Source organism: Sipha flava, unplaced genomic scaffold (assembly GCF_003268045.1).
Source record: "Sipha flava isolate LNK unplaced genomic scaffold, YSA_version1 41_pilon_pilon, whole genome shotgun sequence".
Taxonomy (NCBI): Eukaryota; Metazoa; Arthropoda; class Insecta; order Hemiptera; family Aphididae; genus Sipha; species Sipha flava.
Window position 1 is genome coordinate 1,475,024 of NW_020273144.1, and position 23,876 is coordinate 1,498,899.

The window sequence follows — 23,876 nt, forward strand, 5'->3', positions numbered from 1 at the left end:
CCAACTTTACCGGCAACGTTATCGATTATTAATTTAAAAATTTTCCTTCTGAATAGTATATATTTATATATATAGACAATAGTAAAGAACTAGTGAAATGGTTGAAAATGTTTTTTAGTTTGGCATTTATGCCCTAAGAAGAAATAGTTTATGCATTTTACGAATTAATATCAATTTGTCCACATGAAGATGGTTTTATATTTTCTGACTACATTCTACACAACTATATTGAAAGCACTGCCAATTTCCGCCAAGTATTTAGGCTAACATTCCTTCGCTTAACCCAAGATTTGTATAGTATTTGTATAAATTTTATATTAAAAATAAACTTTCATATTAATTTCTGTTATTTTATTTAATTTTGTAGAACGACCAATGCAGCTGAAAGCTTTCATCACACGTACAATTTGCAGTCTTATTCACCTCACCCTCATGTTTATGGAGTTGTAAGAGTATATCTCGAAACACAAGCAGAAATGTTGACAAATATTTCTTCAATTGAAAATATACGTACGCAATTACAGGTAGAATCCCCTAAAAAAGTTAAAAACTAGAATTTGATGTAAAAACTTATAAACAATATTCAAAACCTAAGAGTACAGAATATTTATTATTATATTTATATAAACTTGGAAACAAATAACAAGGTATTCCAATTTAATTAATTTTTTTTATAAATTTCAACCGTTATGATTTTTTAATTATTTGAATTATTAATTTTTTTTATTATTTAATTTTTAATTTTTAAAACAGACCTATGAAACTGATTTATTTTCATAATTTGTTCTATATTTTGAATTATTATAAATTATAATTATTTAATTAAATATTTTTTGTATAATATTGTTCAAAATTGAAATCGACATCATCACAGAGTATTTTATGCTCAATTGTGTTGGTTTTTTTGTATTTCTATATCCTTCAATATACGTACCAACAAATTTACTCAATCATGTTATATTCGACTCTCCAGTATTAAGTACTAAAGAACGATTTTAAAAAAATGTAATTTTATTTTCAATCTATTCATTAATCTTATTATCAATATATTTAATTGTACACATTATACTTATACAACGATTTGATTCAGCAAATTTTCAAACATCCTAATAGAGACCCTAGTGTTAGGTTATGTAAGTCTATTAATCCAATAAGTCCTTAATCCATTATGTTTTAATACTATAAATGGTAAATGGTGAAAGTCAATGTAAACTTCGAGTAATTTTTTTATAGATTTTAACTCGCGAGTTAGACTACATTATGGCCTAGTTGGCCAGGGTCGTAACTGCATGCTGACATACTATTCATAGATACGTTTTTAAGTCCACTTGTTGTAAGCCTTGTATACACGCTGTTACGCAAAGAATTTTCTTAAGTTATAATACATACATAATGCATTATAATTTCTATAATAGATATATTTTAGATTTACAATTTCGAAAAGTTATTAAAGTGATTAGAATGTAAAGTAGTAAAGCACATTTCTGATATTTTAGTTCATAATACAATTGTATTTGTGTTTATTTTATCAGTATTTAAAAAGCCTGTCAACAAAGAAGCAATAATATTTTACAGTTACTATTATAATGAAATTTTAAATTATTATCATCCTTCACGTCTTAACAATTGAATCAAAGTCGAAAAAGATAATTCTGTAATGACTTATTTAAAATACGTTCGACAACAATAACTTACCAAGCACATTGATAGTAATTGACTTGTAAGTAATTTACTCAACTCACTATACGCATTCGCACTACATTCCAATCCTCATATAGTTATTGTCTGTATAGGTATTTATTGATTATATTGTGCGTTTATATTTATTAAAACAAAATTCAATAATAAATATTCTTAACTTTATTTTATACATTTGATATAGTTTAGAGATAAATAATTATATTAAAAAAAAAAAAAGTAAAAGAAAATATTGGGAATATTAAAACAGTTAGTACAGCTTATTTTACGTCGTATATTCACTGTCTTCGTGCACATTATACTCGGTTGGCGAGATAAAGATCAGATAAAAATGTGGTACTGGATCACGGGCAAAACCATTTGATCATCCGCCGCTGACCGATAAAATACGAGATGATTACTTATTTATACTGCCACGTAGCACAACGGGATCTCGTTATCTTTCCGTAGCGGGGAAACGGACTGCAGTATTTGGTCATCGAATGCATTTCCAGGTCACTAAAAAAGTCACTAGAACGCGATTTCAGGTTTATCGTAAGTGATTGAACACTTGGTTCACGAACGATTAGTTTGCGTTCAGATGCTTGAGTTCTCGATTTAAGTATACTGTTTACGAATCATTACGAGCTCATCCATATGAATCGGAAGAGTGCATTTTCATTTCAACATTATTACGTCATCGCGTTTCGAGCTCCAATTCTTCCATCGCCGATAACAATGTTAATATTTTCACGTGAAAACCGACCTACGCGATTCGTTACGTGGTGGCTGCGGCCGCGGCTGGAAGTGACACCGTCGGTGACGGTGGGGGTGGTGGGGGTGGCTGTGGCAATGGCGGAGGTACGCCTGGCCACACGGCAGCGGCCGTGCATGGTGGCGATGGGTTCAGATGATGTGGTTGATGACGACCCGCTGCCGCTATACTGCCTGCTGCAGTGGCCGCGTAAACCATGGCGTGATGGTAATAACTGCTGCAGTAAGTATTGTATGCCGCGGCTGCAGCTGCAGCCGCAGCGCTACCACCGGATGAAGTGTCGTAGTTGGCCGCTGCGGCTGCCGCGGCCGCAGCAGCGGCGGCAGCGGCAGCCGCAGTGGCCGCCGAAGTGTCACCGCTGCCACCACTGCCGCCGCTAACACCACCTCCTCCACCACCACCACCGATGCTTCCACCAGTGACGCTACCCACGCCGTAATGACTGTTGGCCGGGTGTTGGGATGGGTGTAAGTGGTGTGAGTGCGATGGGTGTAAGTGTTGATGGTGGTGTTGGTGCTGTTGCTGAGCTGCGGCGGCCGCCGCCAATATGTCCGTGACAGCGTGTGGGCTAGGCCAACAGTGTTGTGGTGGTGGTGGCGGCTGGAGCGATGGTACCGTCAGGGGCGGTGGTGGTGGCGTGGACGAATGGGGAACGGAACCGACTCTCGACATGGCAGTCGGTGGTGATGAACAACACACGGGGCTACCGGCTACGGTAGTTAAGCCAGACGGTGGCGATGAACAGAGGTGATGGTGTTGGTGCTGTTGGTAATGATGATTATGGTACAGTTGGTGATGTTGAGAGTGCTGGTGATGATATTGGCCATGTTGGTGTAGTTGATAGCCTGCCGTGACAGACGGTGGCGACGAGGATGAGTGATGATGATGATGATGGTGGTATGGGCTGTACATATGATGTGCTGCGGTCGTTGGTGACAGACCACCACCACCACCACCACCAGCGGCGACAGCAGCAGCGGCGGCGGCCGCGGCAGCGACTGTGTTCTGCTGCGGTGTCGTTGTTTGTGTAGGGCCCCCACCACCGGTAGTTCCGATCTTGTTCCGCAAGATCCTGCTGATGCTGGACACGCTAGGCACGTTGAACTTGTCGCACACCCCGTCGGCTAGTAGTCGGTCACGGATTTCCCAAGCGAACACCCCCGGGTCCTTACGCTTCAGTCGACCAATATACGCCACCACTCTCGGCGTGGTCACCCGAGGTTTGCTACCTCCTATAGCGCCGGGCATTACACTGCCTGTTTCATGATACCGGGCTAGTATTTTGGACACGCAGCCGTGCGAGACACGCAGCTGCCGGCTAATGTCACACGGCCGTATGCCCACACGGGCCAATTCGACAATGCGCACGCGCACCGCGTTGGGCAGCGGTCGGCCGTTGACGAACACGCCGCCCAGTTGGTTTACCTCACCGTACTGCTGCTGTTGCTGCTGCAAGCTCTGTTGGTGCTGTTGCAAGTTCTGCTGGTGCTGCTGTAAACTATGGTGGTGCAGCTCATGCATCTGGTGCTCGTGGTGTTGCTGCTGTTGGTGTTGATGAGATTGCACTTGGTCGTGCTGCTGCTGGTGGTGCATCCGATGCTGTTGGTTGAGGTGGCTGTCGTGCTGTTGATGTTGTTGCTGTTGTAGCAATTGTTGCTGGTGCTCCTGCTGATGTTGGTTTTGTTGCTGATTTAGGTGGTGCTGATGTAACAGGAGCATTTGTTGCTGCCGCTCCCCATTACCTTCGTCCCCGCCACCACTACTGCCACCCCCACCATGCTGTGGTTCCAATAACATTTGGTTGTGTCGATGTTGTAATCCTGCAAGTGAAGACACGTTCATTAATATAGTTGCTATAATTAATGTATAAACACCACACTCAATTTTTTTATTATATGCGTATATTCAAATAGAATATTTTACAATCAAAATAGGATACAAATACTCGTACTAGGATATCATTATGGTATGTATAAAAAGAATTCTAAAAAAAGCAAATGTTTCTATTCAATTTAAATAAAACTATACTTGATGAATCGGTCAGTTTATATATATTTGAATAATTTATATTTTTAACATTTTTGTTTTTACTTAAGTTTGTGTTCATATGAATATTTTATTTTTTGACATTTTACGAATTTTTGAAGTAGTGACTCGTATTGTTAAGTAATCTGAATAATTATTTTTTTAATTCAAATTTTTTAGCTACTCCATAACTAATTTTTATGTGTCTTTAATAATTATATACAATTTTAAATCGTCTCGTGTTAGTAACAAAGTGTTTATGAGAGGAATTAAGATGTACAGTAGAATTACTTAAATCAATTACTACGTTTATATGATAGCGTTACAACAGTTTAAAATTTAACCGTTTTAAAATTATTTAAAACAGTTTAGCTTAAACCAATTTTAGATGTTTATATACAAATATATACTAAATCGGTTTAGCTAATATTTTATAAACCGTTTTAAAATTAATATTTTTACTTCATGACTTAGGTCGTTTGTTCCAGGAGGATATCTGATAAGTAATATATTGATTCATAATATATTTTCATAATAAATTTATAATTTTGCATTTATTGTGTTCTTATTAAATTATTATTAAGTTATACAAATAATAATATACAAAAATTAATATAATTAAATAATAAATATATAAAAACAAAATCTGATAAGTGATAACTGATAACATGAATCACAATAATTGTGATAAACGTATTAATGCAAAACATATCCCGCGTTTATATGTACATTTAATAATCCGGTTTGAGCATATAAAACGGTTTTTAATTCTTAAACTACATAGCGCGAGCGTTTTAACTTTTAAAACGGTTTACATTTTTTAAACTGTTTTTAAGTGTTTACATGATGTTAATGGGTCTTAATTTCAAAACGGTTTAATTTCAAACCGTTTTAACGCTATCATATAAACGTAGTAAATTAGGACCTCACTTAGTTTGGATGCTAGAAAAAAATTATTTTATTTTTTAAACATATATACAAGTTTTATTATATTGTTATTATATACAAACACTTAAATATTATTATTATTATTATTATTATAACGGTAGAATTACATTATTTTAAAATACAGAGGAACATATGTTTATTATTATTACATAGCAAAATGATCTATTTTCAGTTGACGAAAAGCTGCGACGTGTTTTTCAGCTGCTAAACAAGCTAGCATTTAAATCTCACAAACTTTTAAGGAGTTCATAATAAATTAAGATAATGATAATACATATCGGTAAACCGGCCGCTCGTGAGCGATTGTTTCAACTCGTTTTGAAGTTCGAATATGTCAAATGGAGTTCGGATAATAGTGAGTTTATATAACGGAGGTTCAGATAATCGATGTTCTACTGTAGTAATATTTAAATTAATTGTATTTCTGGCTCTGCTCAGTGGCGTATACAAGGGGGGTGTTTGGTAGATATGACACCTCCCTTGAGTCGTATCATATATTACATTATTATAGGAATATAGGTAAATCGATAATACAATATGAAATATAAAATAATGCATAATACTAATTACATATATATATATAGGTTAACACTATCGCGATTGCGACAATACGTGACGAAAATTATTCGTTTACGTTTTTGTGCAACACAAAACGTTTAATAATAATAGGTATTGTAGCATCGAATACTGATATTCAAATAGTCAAATATTCGAATAATTTATGGTAAAGCTATCCGAATTCGAATATACATTACATCTCCATTACAGACATTATATATACATATTAATTAATTAAAATAAAAGTTTTAGTTCGTACGAATTATATATAATATTTAATAATTATAATTAACACTCCCCTTCAGAAAATCCTAGCTACGCCACTGGCTCTGCTATTATACTTTTTTGTAATATATTTTTTAATTATAAATAATTAGTTATAATATAATACTAAAACGTTTACTTTTCATCCATGTTTATATTTATAAATATGGATCACCATTCATAAGGAACTATGAAGCTAAAACTAAACTAGTGAAATTATATTAAGTTGTTTTCACAGACAAATTTATATAAGTAAAATTCTAAAACGAATATATACGAATAATAATACAACCGAAAAAGGTTAATTGCTGTTAATAAATTACTACCAATCAAAATTGAAGCTGCTTATAAATAAAACTAGTTAAGTGTTAAATGTAATGAATGTCCAAATGTTAGTATATTTAGTCCTATTTTATGTGGATAAATGATCCACTCATAACATAAGTTTGTGGTTAGATTGGTGTTATTACCTAAATATAATGCTTAGTCAATGTTACAGCATATAACTTGATTAATGTTTAAAATTGTTAAAAAAAGAACCAAAACCATTAAAAACCAGATAAGGTTTTGATAAAATGTCCTATAATATAACAATCATTATTTGTCGAAAAGTATTGAAGTACAATTTTACGAATCTCAAGAAATATGGGGTTGCATATTTTTAACATTAAGACAACTATGTTTTAATTTATACAAATATTAATGATATAACAATACAATATAAATTAGCGTAATATCATTAATAATTTATCGAACGTAAACTGAATTAATTTAGAGCCCAGCAAGGATTTACGTAATCCATTAGGGGTTTGTTCATTGATTTACCGCGGTATTGTTTACAATCGTATTAATAATGTAAGACCAACGAGATGAATCGGTGAGTGTTTAATGTACCGGGATCAAAACAGTATCCGTTTCAACCACAACCGTACACGTACATAATCATAATACAATATGACCAGCTAGTATTATACAGCATTGTATCGCACACGATCTTTAACCGTACCCGAACGCGGTCAGGAATATCACGCGGATTACCTATACGTAATGTATCTACTCGTGGGCAGTAGGTACAGTACCCGCCGCGTGTAGTGTACTGTTTAACACGCTTGATATCGTTTTAGTGCGTAAACGGCGGGCGCGTTTTTTTTTTTTTTTTTAATATTGTTTAGTCTACCGCGACCGTCCTGCGAGAGTCGGGTTACCACGCGGCAGCTCATATTTCTCGTTAAAAAAAATCGCGCGGCCGTACGTCGAATCGGTGCATTGCGTATAATTTAAACGATTGTTGTTCGGCGTGTTATGACTTTTGAGGCACGCGAATATTCGCACGTATATCATTATACGTATTGCACGTATACATCGTACGCATAAAAAATAAATAATTATCGTACGTAAACGTATGTGTGCGTGCGTGTACGAACGCGTGTGTACGAACGTACGCATTCGTCATGTCTCTGAAAAACACCAGTGTAATTATAGAATCGTACGTACGGGGTAGTCGAAGTTACTAATAAACATCAATACAATTATAAACTACCCATTTATTTATCGTTTATACACCTGTTTGTCGTACGGCACGAACAAAAAAATTAACTACTTCAAAGATCAGACGGAACGTTTAATTTATGATTGATATACTGTTTTTACACTTGGAATTATACAATAGCGATTACGTTCTAACGCACGTAGTTTTTGGTTAACCCCATTCAACATTTTTTTTGAGCGCAGTTAAAATTTATACACATGCTACATGTACAAGCTAGTATCGTTGGTACGTGTAGTTTGGTAGTTTTTAATTTTTCATAATGCACAAACAATAGTAAAATGGATTCAGTCAGCGTTTTCTCGAGAAAAAAAGTAACAGTAATTTATAGGTTTTAAATATATTATATTAATACCGTTTTGATCCATTCCTTTTTTTAAATAATTCAGATAATTTTTGTATGAAATGTATAAACAATCATTTTTAATATGTTTTGCTCTTAACAGTAGTTAAACATAAGCACTAAGATCTAGTTTTATCGAAAACGAAATCTACACAGATTCGCAGGAAAATTCATTTACGATGTTTTGCCAAATAAGCGGTAAAAATATACTCATGGTGTACAATAACTATTTGCAGGGGAAAATAATCTATGTGACACGCCTATATCCGATAGTATATTCGAGTGTTAGAATTTTTTTAGTATCTTGAACAAAACGAAATGAACACTGCATAGTGTTATTAAATTGTGTTCTTAACGGAACGATTATTTACTTAATTAAAGCAAACGGAGCGTTGCGACCCCGTTCGCCCTTCTCCCGCTCGCATACCGGTAAACACATAAATTTTTTCTCACAACCGCGGTCTGGTACGACCGCATTGGTCCCGAGCGGTGTTCTCAATACACCATATTACAGCGACTACAATGCTGTTTTCAGTTTGGCTGCAGTGCGTCGCGGATCGCTTTTTATTTTTATTGTCCATTTTCACGTTTCACGCGAGCGTATAAATAAATGTGTAGGCGCGCATCCAATGCATGGCCACGGGATGGGCGGACGGACGGACGGACGGGCGAGCCAAGAAAATAATTACAATCGCCCGGCTCTGTCTATCCGGCGCTGCATGCGTGCGCGCGTGTATGTGTGTACCCGGGACAGCGCGTTAGAGTGTGCGAGCGCGATCGTGGTGTACTTGTAGCCGAGGGGCGGTACGCGTCATTTACGAATCCATTACACGGCGACGGACGGACGGACGGCGGCAGATGCCCGTTGTGCGCGCCGGGCGGGGGACCCGGATGGCTGCCATCGCGTCTATACAATACAGACGCGTTTACAATTCGACCGTACCGAGATTATAATGACGCGTACGAAGATTAATAATCGTCACCGTAAAAATAAAACGTCGCCGTTGTCACTAAATAATAATAATAAGAACGCTCGGCCACAATATATACCGTTTTCTAGTGCGTGCATTAAAAAATGTTTGAGCTTACGCGTGTATATTACACGTCGGGATACGTGAGATTGATCGCCGGCGATGGCGAAGGCGCGGCCCACTTGCCAGGAAAAAATGTAGTTATATGAAAAAAGAGCGGAACGACGCGCGTCTAATACCGGTGCAATGCATTTTGTGTACCTGTAAGCACTGTAGCGGTTGCTGTGATGAAGTCTTCTAAGCAACTGAAAGTTATCAGGTGCATCGCGTTGTCTACGTATACGGTTTTGAGATCTGCAGCCGACTGTACGTACACTAAAACTGAAGGCTGGGAAGAACCATGCAATGCTTTAGTGTTATTACGATACTCTAAAACACTAAGTAGTTAGTATTTCGTAACTATTGTATAACGAACGAGTTACATTATTAAATTATTTGTAAAATAAAATCTTATACTTTTTTAAACAGTAATACATGTTTTAATTTCATATAAAGCTCAATAGCTTGTGAAGATGTTTATTTATCAAAACCAACTGTACAAGTATTTTAATCATTTAAATGAAAATAGATCCGATAAGGTGGAATTTTCCAAAAGTATAATACATATTTTCAATAGTTTTTGAGAAACTATGTACAATCTCACTCATATAGATAAATTGTAGTCTTATGAAATTGTTGAAATACATTGAAATAAAAATTGTCAGTAATACATTAATTAATAAATAAATAGTAGCGGGAAGTTACTTATTTTAAATAAACATTTACAAAAATATAAAATTAAACCTAGAAAAAAAAACTATGATCTACTTTAAGTTATTTTAAATCTTAAATTTCGTTTTGTTTGTAGAATAAATATACGACTTTTGTTCAAATTTGTGCCCCTTTCGTAGGTACAGTTCGCCATATCCTTACTACGCAACTGCGTAGAATAATTTTAACAATCTTAGACGTTGGTCCATATGATATTCATAATAGAAAATATTATATGTTATAATGATTTTAATGATATGGCACAATAACTAATAATTGGTTTTGAATTGTGACAACGACGAGAGTTAATCGACATAACACGAATAACTTTTCCGTATAAAAAACATATTAATAACGGTTACAAAATAATAATAAATACACTTAAAATTTTTCTAATTAAACTAATCTGGAGGTATTCGAGGACATAAAATAATTGGAAGACAATAATTGTCTTGTATTGTATTATAATTGTCTATTATTGAAACAATTATTGTTTCAATAATACAAAAAATAATGATGTATTCTAATATTTATTATCTATTATATATTTTATCTATAGCCAGTTGAGCTAAATTTGTTTAAATTGTTTAGACTCTTAACATTAAAAAAATGTATGAGTATTTAATTGTATTATTTATTTATAAATTTATTAGCAATAAAAACCATCACACCATTAAAAAACGAAGTATAGGCGAAACCTAATGTTATATAAAATTGACCATAATAGGTTTAAAAACAAATTTATGTCTCAATTCTAATCTATAAAAACTAATATTGTATTAAATTTTAGGTTATTATTCCTGAAAACAGACAGATATGGTTGATATAATATTAGAAAAACTACTTCAGATATCTGGTACTTTATATTTGTATAAAGTTTCTAATAGTAGAAGAAACGACAGTATATATATTAGACATTTAACGTTTAAAAAAATTCAAAGGGGGGAAGAAAAAATGACAACATTGTAAAATAAATATTTTTCACTACTCTTAGAAACGAAAATTGCTTAAATAGCTTCAACACTATACTATTATTTGAAAAAAATTAGTATAGAACATTTTTTATTAAAAATTATATGATTATTAATTGCTAATTATTATCATTAGCGAGTGACAAAATTATTAAATTAGTATAAATTATTATACCATTAAAATATATTTAAATAAGTTATATCACTATGCGTTAATAATTAAAATTGATTAAATTAAGTAAATCTATTTAAACCTATAGTTTAAAGATTAGTATTTATTTAATGAAAACTGTGTTATACACCTATCCGAAATTAATTAAACACTCATCCGTGAAATACTTTGGACTGTTAATTCATCAAAATTTAAAATGGAATATTCACATAAAAAATCTTATAATAAAATTATGAACTTAACTTACGAACTTTTTCCTCACAGCTAGAAAAATACTAAACAAACACTACCTTAGAATAACGTATTTTGCAATTCTTCAATATTTAATAAAATACGGCATTATTACTAGGGGGGAGGGGGCTGTAACATTACCTTTAAACATAATTTATCTGTAGCAAAAAAATGCCTAGTAAAAATTATCTTAAATAAACTTAAGACATTCCCCTCGAATAAGTTATTCAAATTATTACGAGTACTTGATATTGAAAAACTTTATAAAAAACAAGAAATATATTTGATTTATAAAACTAAGTCATTCAAAACAAAAACCAAAATTCACATCCTCAGAAGAAAATATGAGTATATTGAAATACCATTTACTAACACCAAGAAAGTCTCCAACACATACTCGTAAATACAAGTTAGATTAAAATCTCTAGATACCATCCCAAATTAAATACGAAATTGTTAAAATTATTCATATTTTAAATACAAATTGAAAAATTGTTTATATAATATTCTGTACAAATATTTTGTAATCTAATTTCACTGCATATACATATGAGTATGCATAATACACGAATTATTTACTTTCTGCATATTAATATTAATATTCTAAAATTTAAAAAAAATATCTACTATTAAGCATTTTTATATTATTATATTATATAATTATATTATATATATATATATAATATATATATTATAATTATATTAATTATATTATTATAATTTCTTTATACATAATAACGTAAATAACATGTATCTATATATTTATTTATTTTTTCTTGTTAGTACAAACTATAATTTATTTTTGATAAGTATTCTTGCTTTACAAAAAGAGGTTTTACCTCAGCGTAGAGAAAATCTAATAACTTCATTTACGTATATATTTTATTTTGTGTTAAAATCTAATATCTAGTAAATATATATTACATATAAATGTGAAAATGAAGTCTTTGTCACGCATGGTCTCTGAAACTACTCATGCGATTACCTTGCGGTTTTTTTTTTTTATTAAAAGGATATATTATAGAGCAGGTTTTAGGCTTAATTTAAATTCTATAAGTTAATCGAGTAATTATTTATTTATAATTTTATTTTTCAATACACTATGGTACAACTTGGCAATAAAAACACAATCGTCTAGCTTTTATGTTAAAACTGTAAATTATATCACCACTAGACAGCTAAATAAAAAACTAAAAATCTTAAAATTTCTAACCATGCTAGCAAAAAACTTGCTGTAAGCCCTAATTCTGGGTTAAAATGAGAAAGAAAACGACGATTAAAATTTAATTTTGCGTTAATTTAATTATAATTAATTTTTAACTTGCGTACCTATTGTTACTACACACTTAGGTATACAAAAAATAAATAATTAAGTAAATTCACAACAATTATTAGATTTATTTTATCAAAAGTTACTATATTTGATACAAAGAAAAAAGTAATGATTATTTCAAAGTTGTAAGTCACAATATTCTGTAAAATTCTGTGTGTATCAGAGGACTGAATCGTTAGCGCTCGTGCCCTTCAAATAGTCTCACCATCTAATCAAAGGAGTTTTTCAGCACATTCCTTTTAACCAACGATGGTTTATAAGAAATATAATAACATAAGATCTAATAATATTATGTATATACAAATATTACTATACTTAACTTATTATAAACAGTGATTCAAAACATTATAGTTGCTTAAGCTATCAAAAAAAAAAAAAAAAAGCATTTATTTTCACGGGTGATACCTAATCGGGTAATTCAGATAGTATAGTATAAAAATTACAAAAATAATACAAAAAAGAAAAATCTTGGAGTATTCAAATCTTTGATATATGTTCCAGGTCTGAATATCTCCGACAAAATATATTTTATTTAAATATCTCCCATGAAAATATTTAAACGTTTAATATATTTTGTATTAATATTAATGTGTTTATAAAAATAATTATTAAAAGTAGGTAAAAAAAATATTATATATTTATTGCAATAATGTTTAGAAAATGATCTCGCGGGCTATAATAACTAATCACAATATTAGTCAATATAACGAAATTACATCTCTGAAATATTTAAAAGGAATCGCCCACAATCTTAAATTTTAATTTAATTGGATTATTTATTTATTTATTTATTTTTTTTTATATTGTAGTACTTTAATTCTAGATTTTTTGCAATCATACCTTTTAACTTGTATATTAAATGTATTTATTTTATTTTTTATTTTATCACTCAATCGTTTGGAACCTTAAATTTTAATTTAATATATATTTTTGTAATCATCTTGTTATAGAATTTTTATTGTCTATGGATTATTTTCCATTTTTGTTGCAAACATTATTGTATACACATATAACTTACCGTAATAAAAATACAGTCGATTATGTAGTAAATAATTTATTTTTTATTTGTAATAATAATAACATGTTATTTTGTAAATTACAAATTATGATTAGATACAATAACATATTTCTAAATATTATTAAATATTTTTCATGGGAGATATTTCTTTTAAAGATATTTTTAAACGGAGACATTTTGTACCATAGGAATTTTTTATTGAAAATATTTTAAATCGAAGATACTTTTGACTGATCACCTTTAAATATACCCGATTATGAGATTTATCAATTAATAATATTAGTAATATAAAACTAAAGTCTTTTATTTTCATGTTATTTATCGGATAATCTACGTGTTGATTTTCAAAATTGCTTTTATGAAAATAAATAACTGTGTAATAAGTTTTATAAATTACCAACTAAGTATAAATTAATTAATAATTGTATAATAATAAACTTATATATAAAATTTGATATTTATATTAAATTATATATTATATTAATAGATTAATAATTTTATGGATAAATCCAGTAAAATTAGTTGTAGTTGTGAATAAATATTTTCGAATCATGGATGAAAACTAAATTGAAACGTAATGTTAACTGATTCTACAAGCATCATTATAAACTATCAAAACTTTTTGAACATTTGTCATACTAATTACAGTAATAAGTTAACAAGCAGCAGTATAATTAATGGATACGATGTAAGCCTGTTGACTTTTTGGCGTTTATAAAACTAATGGTACTTGATTTTTAATTTAATCTTTCTAACTGTCTCCTCTGAAATGAACACTATTGATATCGGGTACAAATAAATTACATTTGTTCAGACCATAGACCTTACATGGTACACAAATGGCTGCTATACTAATGGTGAAGTACTGAGGCGACCCCTAATCTTTTTTTACTTTATCAAAATTAATCGACAGGCGTTACACCCTTATCCGAAAAAATCATGTTGTCCTTAACCAACAAAAATAATGGAATTTATTCACCCTATGTATATATTTGTATAAGTACACACCCACATTATAACTATGACGATGAATGTATTACATATACAATTAACAATATATCAATTTATCGTTGATGTATTATAGAATAATATAACCAATGATACAATTGCAATATCGATGTATTATTTTTTTTATTAAAAGTTATATATAATAGCTTTATCGACTTTATTATTATTAATTAAAAGAACTTATAATAAAGCAACGAGTTTATTTGATCGACAATTCGTCGAATAATCGAATGGTATGAATAATGAACTATTGAAATAAACGCTTTTAATTATATTATTAATAAATATATAATAAAATTTATAATGTAATATTATATGAAGTAAGTTATAAAATTATTTTTTAATTCATAATTATTGGAATGTAAATAGATTAAGAAATATACCATAATATATCAGTTTGTTTCGATAAGTAAATAACTTGCTGAATGATAATTTAACTGTTTGTTGAGAGTCAGTTTATAAAACTTAATTTAATTAAATGCATAAGTAAATCTAACGCTGAACATAATGTATACTTTAGTATATTATACACTTTTACGTTTATTATAAGATTATGTCGGTTTTTTAAATATTATTTTTGTATTCCTGATGACAATACATAATCAAAGCAATTAAAATAATCATTATGTATGTTACGTAATTTAGTTTATTAGTTATGACAATTAATTAGCTATAATATATAAATTTAATCAATATGCAGTACCATGATTCTGGTGGTAGACGATAATGAAAATAGTTTAAACAAATACAAATAAAGATTTATTTATAAAAATGAGTTACTTATTAGTCATTGATTTACTAAATATTATTTAAAACTAAAGACTAATATGTTTGTACTAGAAATATTATTTTTTTTATTATTCTTAATAATTTTTATTTTATCCTATTTTATTATATTTAGTGACATTAAGTTAGAATATTTGAATAAAAATACTAATTTTTAGAATTGCTAACATCTAAACTAATGTTTGGATATAATATTTCCTTATTCGTGGTGTAATTTAAGCCTTCAGGTTGTATACCTATACATTTGTAAGATATATTAAATATATATAGAAATAATAAAATTAAGTTTAGTAGTAATACGATAATACGATATTCGTATTATAAGATATAATATCTATTTTTTTAAAATATATTTGAATAATATATTAATATATTAATCAAATATTACGGTGGACGAAATTTGTAATATTAAATATATTTAATATATTTTGAAAAAAGAAAAATGAAAAATCATGTGACGTGAAAAAAGTTAATGAAATATTCTAAATCCGCATAACAAAAAAAAGTATAAAAACAAAATAAAACGAATAATAAATAAATGTCGTAAAATACGGAAAATGAAACATATGACATAAAAGGAAAATATTGATGTACATTTTAAATCACAAAAAACTGTAAGATGACAATTATAAACTTGAAACCTTCGGACAACAAAATAAATTTGCGCGTAGATGTCGGTGATTCGGCATAGTACAATGTTTAAAGAAAAAAACGTACCATCAACGTTCTGTCCTTATGGGCCGCGTATCGATAAATCATTATTACGAAACCCGCGTACATCACGTGCGTCGACTGTCCCTATATATAAACCGCAGTGCACACAATGTGTCAACTAAAAGAATAACTACTGTCTCGTGCACTACATTAGCAGACGTGGGTGCGTAAAATCTAAGTATATACGTATGGGCTATCTTTGCAGTATCGGTCGCTGTTTACGGGCAGCTGCAGCGCCGCGGTCGTCCGTCGCCGAGACGTGAGCGGTGGGTACGTTTAACCCTTGTGCACGCGGAGCGAACGAAGACGCGATTTAATGAGGATCAGATTTAAATAATGAGCGGCGGCGTCCCGTTTACGTACGCGCGCGTACACCTACACCCGCGACCGGTGGCACCGTCCGTCCCAATAATTGACCCCCGAGCGGGAATAGTATACGTGTGCCCCCCCCCCCCCGTGCGTGTGCAGCTGCTGCCGCGAACCACGCGACAATGATTAACCTATCCGAGGAACCCATTCGACGACCAGAGGCACATCGCGTATCATCATTGTCTGCGCGCACGTTTCGCCATCCGCGGCGACGGACCGGAATAGACGCGCGTTTCGCACGTGATGTGCGCGCGTTCACCGAAACCGTCAACCGACCGCCCCACCCGTCAATGCAATATATTTACGTGTACGTGTACGAACGCGCGTAACGCGATGCGGTTGAACGCGACGGGGAAAACCGCCGGGACCGGAACGCGACAAAAGCGGCGGAAACGGGTGTCGAGCCGCGGATGAGAGGCGAACAACACCGCCACCGCCGCCGGATAAATAAAAATACCACTGCCGGTAGCGGTTTTTTAAACACCGAGATAATTATAATTAATTGGCGTCGGCGTACATGACAAAACGACGACGGGCTAGAGAACACGATATTAGAAGCGCGCGCGCGCGACGGCGGTGATGTGATGTTCACTGTCCTCCGCTTCCCGTTGCGGTTCTCTATTATACTCGCACGCGCACGCGCACGCACACACGCCTGGTAGCGGAGCAAACTAATTTGACGACAACCTCAGCGGAGTCGATCTATGCGCGCGGCGGCCGCATAGTAGGAAGACGACGGACGGGACGGCGGCGGCTGCGGCTGCGGCGGCGGCATTAGAACAAAGACGACGTCAACCGTACATATAATATATTTGCTTCGGGAGTGTGCGAGTGCGGACGGGGTGAAGGGACGTTGCCTTGGTCGTATACTCGTGTAATATAATTGTGGTCGTCGCCGCCGTCGTCCCTTTGACGGTAGTCGCTCATTTTCACATTTACATTATAATTAGCCGGTTTGTTTCTTTGCAACCGCCACCGCTACCGCACCCCGACCGTCGCTACCGCCGCATCGTTTGTGTGTACGATATATGCTTATACGTTTGTCTCATTTATTACCGCCGCCGTGGCCGTGTTTTACACGTGTTTTCACGCTCAGTCCTGTAGGGCGGGCGACGAGGACAGCAGGGATCCCCGTTACAATTATAATTACGAATATTATTATTAGTAGGAACGACGTTTCTAAAGCTATTACGAAGACAGTAGTGGGCTGCGGCGGTGTCTAGGGTTTACACAAACGATAGCCTGCACCGAATCTTTTGAGCGCGTTTTTCCGCCTATACCGTCGACTGTCACCTAGTCTAATCCGCTACTCCGAAGGTACGCGCGAGTACACGTTCAACGATGGTGTGCAAATACGCGATCGCGAAGAAAAAAAAAAAAAAACTCTAACAATATAAACGATTTACGGCGCCATAGAATCAATCTCTAGTAGCGCACGCATTACATACTACATGTGTTATATTTATATTCACTTAATGCCGCCGCCGTAGCTAATCTGTTCGTCGACGGTGGATTATCAACAGCAGCCACCCCTATTTGTACTAGTGCATGCGAATAAAAAGGTTCTTTTCCCTACTTCGGTAGTCGGTACTAATGGTTAATACAGGCGCGCATACTTGTCCACGGTAAGTACCCGTACTACTAATAGTCGGTGAGATGCTACTGTCGCCGGCGCCGGTGGTTTGTTATTGCGGCGGCGGGTGTCGCACAAACAAATCGGCAAACAAACGAGCGCAAACATACGTCAACAGTGACGGTGAGTGAGAACCGCCGTCCTGGTTTACATTGGACAGAGGTTCGGGGTTACGCATCACTGCTGTGTATAACAACACGAATTCGAATGTCACAAATAAGGAGGACACGGCTTGGTGCGCAAGCCGTCTCAAAATCGTTTACGGCCCCGCAGAAAATATTTTGGAAAACAATCAACAACATAATAGAATATGTAAGCGAATGTACTGCCAACCTATATACATCTGCAGTGGAGTTTTCGGCGAGGAGAATCAGGGGAAAAGAAGGGAGGAGTGCTAACAGCGTAAAAAGCGAAAAATTTCAAGTTTAATAACATAAAACGGGCACGTGCATAATAAATACCGCGGTCGATGGTGTTATATTTATATACCGTCGTGTAATAGCTGGCTAAAAAACAAAAAAAAATAAAAATAAAAATAAAAAAAGGAAATAACACGACGACTGTTGTAATATGACAGGGCGTTGAGCCAACATCCACGACGACAAATCTGTGATGGCAAGAGTTATAATTATAAATGATTACACACGCGATTATGATTATTATGATCGTGTAGATATTTCCCGTGCTCTATGCTGCGTGTACGCCCACGCCGCCCACGCGTAATTATAAAACGTAAACATACGCTAATACAACGACGACGGTCCCTTTGAACAGATTAATTTTTTCTTTGCACTCATCCGCTCATGTGTGTGTGTGTTGGGATTTGGAAAGAAAAACAGACGCTTCTAACATACATATTATGTCTATATAACGAAATTACCGCATGTACCTCCATGTACTCAACGGTGAGTTGGTACTCGATACACCATAAATATCTTTTTAGTTGAAATTTATGTACAACAGCTTCTTAATATATTAGAAATAATAACAATATGTGCGCTTATATATTTTTTCCAGATGAATCAAACGCGCGTATTGCAATCGTTTAAATTGATTTTACTGAACTCCTCGAGTATATAAAAATGAGAATATAAATATTGGTAATGTCATCCGTGCGGAACAAAGCATATTAACACTTAGACATGCAAATTGTGCCGAGAATCAACTTATATGCGAGTTATTCACTCGCAAAAATAAAAATAAATAATATATATATATATATTATATATGTTATGGTGAAAGACAAGGCGATAATTAATAAAAGACGTAATTTACGTGTAAATAGCATTTGTAATTCAAATTTACTAATTTCACCGGTCAATCATGTCATTTACTAAAACTATTGGTAAATAATAACAAATCTCATATTTTTCATAATTTTAAACCAATTAATTATTTTACTATGTAATACACATGAAATAATAATCATTTATCGTAAAGGATTCCTGCTAATACCAATCTTATCCTTATTATGATATATTTGATTAACAAAGCTATGTCACATACGATAATCACTAGACGTCCGTAAATAACTGAAAAATAATAACAAATATAATAATAAAATAATGACTCATACCGATACGCGGCATGTTAACCTTACCAAACCATAATTGAAAAATAAATTAAGACAAATTAATATCTAAATTTACATTTTTCTCCAGAAATCAAAAACTTTAACAACTCTTTAGTTGGTAAATTTGGATTAAATACGTAATATTTTGACTTAACTATTAATAGACATCAATTACCGGTAAATGTCTATAATTACAACATTTACCAATTAGCAGGGATATTATCTCATTTATCGGTAAATTATATCATTCACTGCGTTGACATCTTTCACTTTAGCAAATTATAGGTATGCTGTACAAGCAAAGAGTTCATAATTGTACTGGTTCAAATATAATTAATTACCTTCAGAGACATTTCTAAAATTTTAAGAGTGGTTTTGAACTTAAGTGACTACTGATTAAAAAAAAATTAATATTTTTAATGGTAAGTTGTATATAAGTACTAAAAACGTGTTAAGCTAATATAAAGTTTTTAAACCTCAAACTAAGCGTAGATAAAAAATTCAAATGTGTAATTTATAACATAATAACAAACTAAGAAAAATAATTTTGGTGGTCTTTAAATGGTTATTTATCATTACTTTTCAGTAGCATTCAATACTTGTTGTTGAAACTATCTATATCTAGAATTTAAATAATTATACAGAATAAAAAATGTTGAATTTAATTATTCATTAGTTGTAGTATATAAAGCGGCAAAAAAGGGCATGAAGAACTCATCTATACATTTCATTATCATTGATAATATAATTTATCAACGTTCCATATATTCCCATGCAGTTAATAGATAATTAAATATTAAACTATATATATATATTATGAGGTCTTAGTGAAAAATATTTTTCACAAACGATTAATTTATTGTAAAAATGTGTAAACTTATAAATTACTTACTTATTGTTTCAAAAGTACAATTTGTTAATATTTTTTAATAAAATAAAAATAATGTATCTATATATATATATATTAATAAATATACATTTTATAATTTATATTTAAAATTAATTAGTTTTTTTTTTGTAGAACACTGTTTGACACCTAGTGACGTCAGTTAAATCGTAAAGCGATTTTTTTTTATCAAACAATACAGCGTTTCAGTAACCTTTTTAGAGAAACGTTAAAGGGAATACTTTATAAGTGCTGTTGAGAGGTAGGGAGGCTGAGTCCCCTTGTGCCCTCCCTCCCACTTAAGTCTTGATTAGTTATTGGTTTTACAATAAACGACTCTAATTCTCATATCTTTTGTGTCATTTTAACGAAAGTGATCATAGGTGTGCGCACGGGGTGTTCTGGGTATGCCTGTGCACGCAGACATTTAATTGAGGCCCTAAAATTTAAGTTCTATAGCAAATATATAAAAAAAGCAAATTATATTTTGGGATATAAAAATAATGAAACGTAAAATATTTTAAATTTGTATTGAAAAACGTATTTAGATTATAAAAGCTAGATGTTATTGATTACAAAAGTTCAAATAATAAATCAACATTGCAATTATCTAAAAAAAAAGATATTAGATTCAAATATTCAAGGAAATATACTAGGGTCCCTTGCGATTTAATATTGTACAGCTTTTACTATATATTATAAAAGTGTTATTATTGAAATATACTAATTTGTTACTAAACACTGTTACGTATAACAAATAAGGTGACGTCGAGCCAACAAAACGTTTATGTGTACTTTGACGAACGATGTGAATAGTAAGTTATACGTATATACAGATAAGGTTCTATCGCGTGTGTAGTTAATTATTTAGTTCGTGAACTTAATGAATTAGAAATTGAATCAAAGATTGCAAACAATAAAGACCATCACCGCTATGACGTTTTTACAGATAATATACTGTTGTTTTTTTTTTTAATATTTTTTAGATATTCACAGACCGGATTTTTACAGACGATTTCCGGTCGCCGAGCCGGTGCAAACTACATTGGGTCAGCTGCAGTATGGTCGTAGCAGTGAGCTTTCTTATCGGACAACATTTTCCACTGCTATCAATATAATATGCACCGAAGTGCATTCAACACAATCGTAGTTGTGTTCTCGTAAATCTTTTCGCATTGATCATCAAGCATATTTTACCGCCAAAGGTGCACTCGTACACAGGTACACGCACGGTGTTATCTATCGTTTTACGTGTACCGTTATTGCATTTATTAATTAACCTAAATAATAATAATTAGACATATAAAATGTCTGCGGTTACGACCATTGTTGTCTGTACGAGTATGAAAATAGCTGTAAACAACACTACAGTAATAGTATACAATTCAAACCGTGTTTTAATTAAAACAACTTGAATAGTTGAAAAGGGCTGTTGACGTTGAAGAGTCCGGTAAGATTTCTACTTCGGATTCGAAACGGTTGAACGGTATACGCCAGCGTTTGTGACCTCGATAAGTCTAAGAACGAAAATATTCATAACGAATTAGGTTTTACCTATTAGATTCGTATGGTAACTCGAAATTATCGCTTATTATACGTATCCTATGCATGCGAGACACGGACTACGATCACATAGAGTTCGGACGGACGATGTGATCAGCCGAAATTATACGAAATATGAATTCCAATAATGCACTTGCCATTAACAGCCACGTGCACGTGAACCGGTATTGTTTAATTATTGTCTATTGACCGTACCTAGAAGCTGTTCCGATGATGTCGACAACGATTGGTGCCGCAGGTGATGCTGCAAATCCATACGCCGGCGTGGCCGTCGGCTTCCGGTGTCTTGTGATCGTTTTTCTATCACCACGAAGCTGTAAAAATCGTCCGTTGCCACGGCTGCGCCATCATCCCGACGTCACCGAGCAATCCCGCGGGGCACAACCTATCCGGCACCGCCAGCCGGTGCGCCGACGGCGGCGCGAGCGCGCGCGCACAACCGCGACTGCGACACGACTGCCGCGGCGACGGCTGCGGTAACGTCGGACGATAACAACAAACAATTTTTCTCGAATTTTACCGCTGCCGCCCGTGGGTGCCGGTCGTTGCGCGGCGTTACGGTGCGCGTGCAGTCGGTTGCAGCGATTGCACGACCGTGTTAAGACGCCGACACGGGTGCGCGCTTAAACGCGTCTCGCGCTCGCGCTACTATCAACGTACCGTATCCGTAACGCGTAGTGTCGCGTGTCCGCCGCAGGGCCGTGCCGGGAACGCGGGATCGGACGTGCGTGCCGCGCTGCTGGTTAGTCGGTCGGTCTGTCCGTGTCCGTCCGTCAGTCGGTCGGTTGGTCGGCCGGTACCGAAAGTCGCGGCTGTTAAGGGCTGTGTGGGCGGACCGGAACACGATCGCTTATTGTTAGCGTCGCGCCGTGGGAAAACGATGATACGCGTATGCACGGACCGTAACTGGCTACTGCAGTGTTGTTATACAACTGCACAGCGCGCGCGCGCGCTATACGACTGTAACGCTAATGACGTTTTGCGCGTAACGTTGGCGGCGGTCGGACGCCGATCCCGTGACGTGTCGGGGGCGGGAGGGGCTGCTCCGCGTTTGCGACGGTTCAACGGCAGTGCCAGGAGGCTGGAACACGCGACGCATCGCTAGGACCCCGCCCACCGGCCAGCGCCGGAAACTCCACTACCCGCTACGCGCACCACCACCGTCACCGTAACCACCGTCACAGCCAATCACGATCGTCGCCGTCTGCACCCGTCGGCGTAAACCCTTCCGTCGTCCGTATCCCTCGTCCCGCACGTTAATCCACCGCTTAATGCGTCGGTGCGCACAAATATTTTCACCTACGCTATACTAACGTGCGTAACGAGCTTATCGGTTTTTCGATTTTCGGATGTCGTATTATTATGCTCTATATCGTTAGTCATTCGTAGTCAATAAATGCTAAAAAAAAAAAAAAGAAAATTAAACAATGTTGATTTTTCTTCGAAATCTGTCGATTGTATAGAAAAAAGCGTTGCATTAAGTGAAGAGGGATGGGTATAACCTCTAAATCTGTCAACTTTCCATTATTTTGTCTATTTAGTCGCTTTTGTAATAGCGTACATTTTTTAATACGGAATACGAACGGCTACGAACAATACGAAGCAATAAGCAACGGCAGTGGCATCGATTCCCGAAATACATGCGCGATGCGAGCACGGTTATTAGTACAAGTCACTCGCATCACTGTACGTCTTGTGTCAT

At 34.1% G+C, this 23,876-nt stretch overlaps 1 protein-coding gene across 1 annotated transcript; it reads right to left on the reverse strand.

The window, feature by feature from the left end:
* Positions 1 to 1,876: 1,876 nt before the first annotated feature.
* LOC112688977 (paired box pox-meso protein) lies at positions 1,877 to 23,137 on the reverse strand. Its single transcript, XM_025562445.1, has 2 exons — positions 22,370 to 23,137; positions 1,877 to 4,272 (listed from the first exon to the last, which is right to left on the reverse strand). The coding sequence occupies exons 1-2, from the start codon at positions 22,428 to 22,430 to the stop codon at positions 2,456 to 2,458; spliced, it is 1,878 nt and encodes a 625-aa protein (XP_025418230.1). The 5' UTR covers positions 22,431 to 23,137; the 3' UTR covers positions 1,877 to 2,455.
* Between the last annotated feature and the right edge of the window lie 739 nt (positions 23,138 to 23,876).

What these genes read in the sequence shown, in the direction of transcription:
- LOC112688977 (XM_025562445.1), bottom strand. Translation starts at nt 22,430, where the DNA reads ATGGATTTGCAGCATCACCTGCGGCACCAATCGTTGTCGACATCATCG. An exon ending in ATCATCGGAACAGCTTCTAG is followed by an intron (nt 4,273 to 22,369) that starts GTACGGTCAATA and finishes CTTCACTTGCAG; the next exon opens with GATTACAACATCGACACAAC.